This window comes from Formica exsecta, unplaced genomic scaffold (assembly GCF_003651465.1).
Source record: "Formica exsecta isolate Colony F162 unplaced genomic scaffold, ASM365146v1 scaffold37, whole genome shotgun sequence".
Lineage (NCBI taxonomy): Eukaryota > Metazoa > Arthropoda > Insecta > Hymenoptera > Formicidae > Formica > Formica exsecta.
In genome coordinates, this window is record NW_021850941.1 from 1,466,984 (window position 1) to 1,473,679 (window position 6,696).

At 29.5% G+C, this 6,696-nt stretch overlaps 1 protein-coding gene across 1 annotated transcript in view; it reads right to left on the reverse strand.

The window, feature by feature from the left end:
- LOC115239302 (GTP-binding protein RAD) overlaps positions 1–6,696 on the reverse strand; it is a 43,209-nt gene that overhangs the window by 6,722 nt on the left and 29,791 nt on the right. Inside the window, exon 5 of the mRNA XM_029813765.1 lies at positions 6,653–6,696. This exon is cut by the window's right edge and continues 12 nt beyond it. Coding sequence (XP_029669625.1) covers positions 6,653–6,696 — 44 coding nt within the window. The remainder of the gene's footprint in view (positions 1–6,652) is intronic.

Sequence of the window (6,696 nt, forward strand, 5' to 3'; positions counted from 1 at the left end):
GAACCGCAAATGAATATCGCGAAAGCCGGTAAAACGCAAGCGCAGACACATATCGTAATATTCTTTTTGTGAGTACAAATTATTGATTTTTTAAACATTTTAAAAAATTTACAATTACTTTTTTAATTATCGCAACTGCATAAAATGCTCGCTCAATCAATAAAAAATTTCCTCTGAAATCCGCAATTTTCACAAATAATAACTGTTTAATACCGAATCATATTATATTTATATAAAATAACTACACTTTTATAATAATAACTACACATCTCTTTTTGCTGGCAAGCTTTATTTACAATTAATTTTAATATTTTTAAAGCTATTAACTGTTTGACAGCAAATTTCATCGATAAATCACTATTTCGCACATGGAGCTTTAAATTATTAATTTATTATAATAATATTTTCTGTTTTAATTTTAATAACTTTCTGTTTGTTAAATAACTTTTTAAATGGTTAGAATTTCGAAATATAATATTAATGTAAATCATTAATTTATTCAACCTCATATATAATAAAGTGTAATCTACCTAACACGATTATTAATGCGGAATAATTATTACAAACTATTAATTTTTATTAAAGGTTAATGTAGAGATGTTATAAATTAAACTATATTGTAATAATGTAATAACTACATGAAATTGGAAAATACCATACAATTACTATAACGTTTGCCGTATGTATTAATATTGCAGTAATATTAATTTCTGTCACGCCCTCCCGGAGAAGCAAGATTTTTCCAAAGAAATGTATATCTAAAAAAGAGAGACCGAGAAAGGGAAAGAAAAAAAGAATTGGGAGAAGAAACTCAACGAAGAGCGAGGAGAAGAAGAGACGATGAACAGACGCAAACCCTCTATGATGTACGCTTATAGCATGGAGCGGGCGCAAAATTAACCGCGGCTATTTCCGTGCGGCTTGTTCCTGCACTTTTCTTTTTTATATCTTCGTGGAAATCGTTTCGCTTGCTTTTCGAGGCAAATGTATTCGCCATCGACTCGCACACTCTCGAGGCGAACGCGAGCGCATTGCTCCCTTTTCCACGCAAAGTCACGCAGCACGCTGCAATTCGAAAAGCACAAGTGCCTCTGAACAAAATGCTTTATGTAGACTGAAATGCGAATGATGTAGAGGGATCATGAAGCTGTGTATGACATAAATATAAATCATAGAGATTTGGAAATTTGGCAAATTCGCATCTAATCCCATATGCCAAACAATCTGTATACTAATTAGTTATTACAAAAATAATTTAAATAAAAAGTAGAGAACTGTCGTGTCAATTTCTATCACACGTATTTGTTTCTTGCAATACTTAGTATTTTAATTCAAGACTAATATTTATTATTTTTATTATATTATTATTATTGGTAAGAGATAAACAACAGATCTTTACAATTAGATGTTCAATAAAAAATAAAATTTGTTTTGATTATAATAATTTTTTAGATTATAACAAGCAAGAGAGAGAAAGACGGTCGACAAAAATGAAATTTTAAAATTTCTCTGCAGATCAGAACATGCATCTGTTTTCTTCTTCTCTTTCTTTTGCTGAGAATGCCTCTTCGCCTCGATCTCGATTTGCAAAATTATCGCGCAAAACTTGATATCAACCTAATTTTTTTTTTACTTGCGTCGGCTGATGAGCGCTCGATTTAATCTCGATCGCGGCTAATCTTAATTCACGTAAAATGTAGCTATATGGAATATGATTGGAATAGAATCACGTACACCGTGCAATAAATAATTGTGAACCCAACTGTAATAAACTATTTTTGTCTCAATTTTCATTCTGCTGTTTGCCATTTTAGTCATGCCGTTCACTTTTGCATGTTTTATTTCTGAAAAAGTATTTATCATTGTCCAAATATCTCGATAAAAATACTAAATATAATTAATTATACTGTCATACAGATTATATATTGCTTTAACTGAAATTTTAATATCAAAAAGTTATTTTGCTATATGTGAACCCATCTGTCGTATAAGAGAATATTCAATGGGTTTCTCATGGATTAAGATCCTATAACACCAGCTATGTGTAGAAAGCTAAGTTTAGTAAAACGATTAGAACTTTATTATTGCTTCTAAAGTTTGGAAAATGTGCTTGTCTTGTTTACCAGAAAAATAGTAACCATAAAAGTAATCATATATAACGGCATTTGAATGTTTGTCATGTAATCTAAATGTGTATTTTTTAAACTAGCTGCAAAATTGTGTTTTTTGCAGGTCGTAAATTTAATCTGCTCTGCGATTTTTATGTGCTGAGTAAATAAAATGAGTAAATACAAATTTTCACGCAATATATGAAGACCACATGCATTATTAAGTATTTTAATTATTCGAATTGTACATATAAATTGTTTCAGAAATGTATTACTCACAATTCAAAGATTTCCCACAGCAGTTACGCTCTACTTTAAAAAAGCTTCTAAATTTATAAATCGCTTTAACATTTTAATTTTTAATTAAAATAATACTTTTCCTTGTTAAAGCTTGTAAAATTGAAATTCCAGCAAAGACCACAATATCTTCTCTTCGACTTTATTATTAAATATACTGAACGCAATTGTAGCAACCATTAATCATCTCCTATAAAGGTTCAATTGACCTTTTCGTAATTAATGAATCTTTTACATTTGTCTCTTTTTGCATAATTAATCGTGGAACTAACTTCCACTTGATTTTACTTCGACTTTTCTTTTGCAAATTGTCCCATTTTACGCACACTCTGATTTTATCCACGAAAGTAAACATGTAATATTTATAAGCGTCCAATACTCATTTTTCTCTTATTATCCATTTTTCTCTATTTGTATAATCATTATAATACGTTTACTCACAAGTTGTTATATCTTTGGTAACATAATAATAACGTAATAATATATTTATTATAACAATAACATAATAATATGTTTATTATGATTAATTCACAAGCAATTAACATATAGTTCTAAAATCTTAATAATTTACATAATAACAATATTATTACGTAGATTAGTTGAATCAAATTAATGAAAATTGATCTAAGAAATGCATAAACGCTTATTAGTGATTATTATCATATATAGATCATTTATTAGTTTGTGAGATTAACTACATAGAATGTCACACATATGCGCGCTACTGATATCCGCGTATCTGATAGACTCATCGAATTATCATGAGGCCATTGTGCAGCTGCGTTATAATGCAAACATAATCCGTATACACGCGCATCCGTATACATGTTTATTACACTAAACACAATTATAATTCCGGTAATTAAAATGTACTTATGAATTTACTTTGAGATATAAAATAAACTCCGAATATATGCTGCACGCGTCTACAAAGCACACATATATATATATTCTCTTATTTTAAAATTATATTCTTGTTAAATAATTTACATTGTAATATTAAAAACCATTAAAAAAGCAATGATTAAGGTTAATACGCGAAAATAGATTTTGATGTGCGAGCAGCAACAAAATTCGATAAATGTGCATCATGACATGAAGATGAATTGAGTATCGTGATTAAATTATTAATTAAATTATAAAAGCGCCGTGCAATCAACTAAAAAATGCTAATGGGATGGATTTCAGTATATATAATTATAATTAATATGGGTAGATCAACCGATTTCTTCCTTAAAAACAATTTTTTGCATCAGACATAAATTTTAAAAATCCCTTTATATATTGAAACATGTATTTTAAAAATATGCGAGGAACGAAAGGGAATATAGAGAGAGAGCGCAAATTTTTTTCTCTACCGCGCAAAGATACCTCATTGTTTAATAGCTCGCATAAATATCGATCGTAATAGTACCGGATGATGTCGCCAAACGCATATTGAATATGTCTAACTGGAACAAAGCCTCGAACGTCTCGCTTATCATACATAAGCGTCAATGAAAGAGTTGCAAGAAAATTTTTCAACAAAAAGGAAAAAACTGCGGTCAAAAAATTGCACGAATAATATGATAAATATTATATCACATATTTTACGAGAAAACAATATTTTCGATGAAAAAAATAAGCGTAAGAAAAAAATGATTTTGATAACATGACGTATTACATCGTGAAATTATGATTCATGTTTATTTAAATCAAGAAAACATAAAAGATAATAATATCTAATTGTAATATAAATAAAACATTTACTATATTCTAAATAGAAACTGATAATTTTCAAACAAGCTTTGATTTCATGTATAGGTATATATATAGGGGAAAGTAGGGTAAAACCGGGTACTTTTTCGGATTTGTCTTCCTACAAAAAATCAGAGAGCAAAAAAAATTCTACTGACCGTTAGTAGTCTTTAATGAACCTTAAATTATGAGAAAATGCGGCTAATTGCTGAAAAAAAGCGGATACCCATTTGAAAACATATGAAACACCGTGCAATTACAAAATCTTGATTTATTTTAATCAAAATGCAATACAAAAATGTATTCTATAAATAAAAATCACAAATAAAGACATCCTCTTGTTCTACATTGCTGCAGGACTTTATTATTTAATTTTTTAACTGTAGAGATCTCAAAAAGCTTTTTTTAGTGGTTTCTTTTTCTGAGTGGCAGTCTCCATTTCCAACTGCTTTTTCTAGAAAGACAAAGTCAGAGTGGCAGCTTTTCTTCTTTTCATTATATAAAATGTGTAGATACCCGGTTTTGCTCCAACACGGAAAATAACAAACACGGCAGCTGTACATTCCGGCGTATAAAGTGACGATCAAAACTAATGCAATATACTCTCTAGTGCAGAATGCAATGCTGCATTTACCGAAACAGATGCTCTATATGTATAGAAAAAATCTACGAGGACTCGATTGTTGCCCCGATATCGATCTTTTTTAGCCCGAAAATTTTGGATCTCTCTCAAAACAGAAACGTTTGCACGTGGGCACGGTTCATCTCAAAATAATGATGGCGTCAATCTACAACTAATAATACGAGTTGGCCAAAGATAGTAACACTTATCACGAAGGAACAGAGGTACCCGGTTTGATCCGCCTACCCGGTTTTATTCTACTTTCCCCTACATATTTTTATAAATTTTAATCAGAATTTTTTAAACAGATTTTTTAAAGATAAATTTAAAGATATTTTCCGAATAGTTACTTGAAAATAATTCTTATTTCAATGGTCAACTATAATTAATATTGAAAAATAATCACTAATTGTAGTAGCTTTCAGTAAAATTAATAAAAAAATGTAATAATTAAGATTAATAAACAAGATCGAACAATGGGAAAATTATCTCGCATTTGCGTTAACAGGTGGAAACCGCAAGGATGGAAATTGGTTAACAAAGCGAAGATACTAATTCACACCGTCGTCGAGACGGCATATAATCCTCGACCTAGATACCTCAACACACAAGTTCTATATTATGCGAAATATCGCTGACTTTTTCGTAATCGACAGTAATCGACACTAAGTGGCGGGCATTTTTATAAAATGGAACTTGCGTGATTTGAAGCGTGATTCGAAAAATCACGTCAGAGAGCTCACATTTTTTCATACTTCTTTTTTTTACTTTTAAATATTGTATTTTATAATATATTTTAAAATATTCTTCTAAGTATTCTTCTTATCCCCCTTTTTATTTAAAATATGCACTATTTCTATATTTCACAATCTGGAAATGAGAGCAATCAACGTTATTCTATGACTTGGAAATAACAGGAGAAACAGACTTATATGGTCAGACATGAAATATTCGCTCTTTTTTCCCACTAAATCATAAAATAATGTTAATTAGTCTCGTTCCAAAGTATCGACGTAAACGTTGACTAACTCTCGATTTATTCAGCAAGAATAGCGTGAATCTCAAAGAGCTTAGGAAACCGGAAACCACGCTTTTTTCGGCGCAGCCCTGGCGTCGTCTTTCACCAGTGCGCAATTGAAATACACACAAGAAACCGTCGCGTAAACCTGCGTAATATAACGGATCGAACTGTAAATCGTTGAAAGCCGCTATAAAGATTATTTGCCACAAAATCGATTGAGAAATGTCCAATAAATTCTTCTATAAGATCATTTCTCGTACTTGGGATCGTAATAAAATATTTTGTTGAGAGATTTAATCTTGTACTTCTTTTGGAACAAGATTATGTGTATAGAATCTCTTATCTCTTTAACTTATCTTTTTAACAAGATTAGTTGTAACTCTTTTACAAGTTTGATTATAATGGAAACTCTTCACTGAATATACACTGTAGATTTCTATAATTTTCTTTTACCTGTAGTTTCTTGAGACAATTTGACAACAAAAGTCGCAAAAAAAATACTATAACTTGTTGCATAATTGTTTATATAATATTAACATTTTATATATTCTATAGCAATTAATATTTTCAAAATATTTAAAATAAAATTGATATTAAATAAAAAATAAGATTTTGTTATTTATTTGTAATTATGAGAAACATATTTCATAAAAGCGATTAATAATATATTAAATCCATGATTAATAACTCTCTTATTTTGTCAAAGCATTAAATATAATATTCGTTAATCTTTTGAGAATATGCATAATAACATAAATAAATATAAGAAAAATGTAGCGACTTTCTTTTAATTCTTAAAATCGTATCTTCTTCACTTATTGCCGCTACACAGATATAATATTATAACTTCATGATTATAGAACTCACCTTTTTGCCTGTCATAGGCATTTATGCATTCACTAGTCATAAAC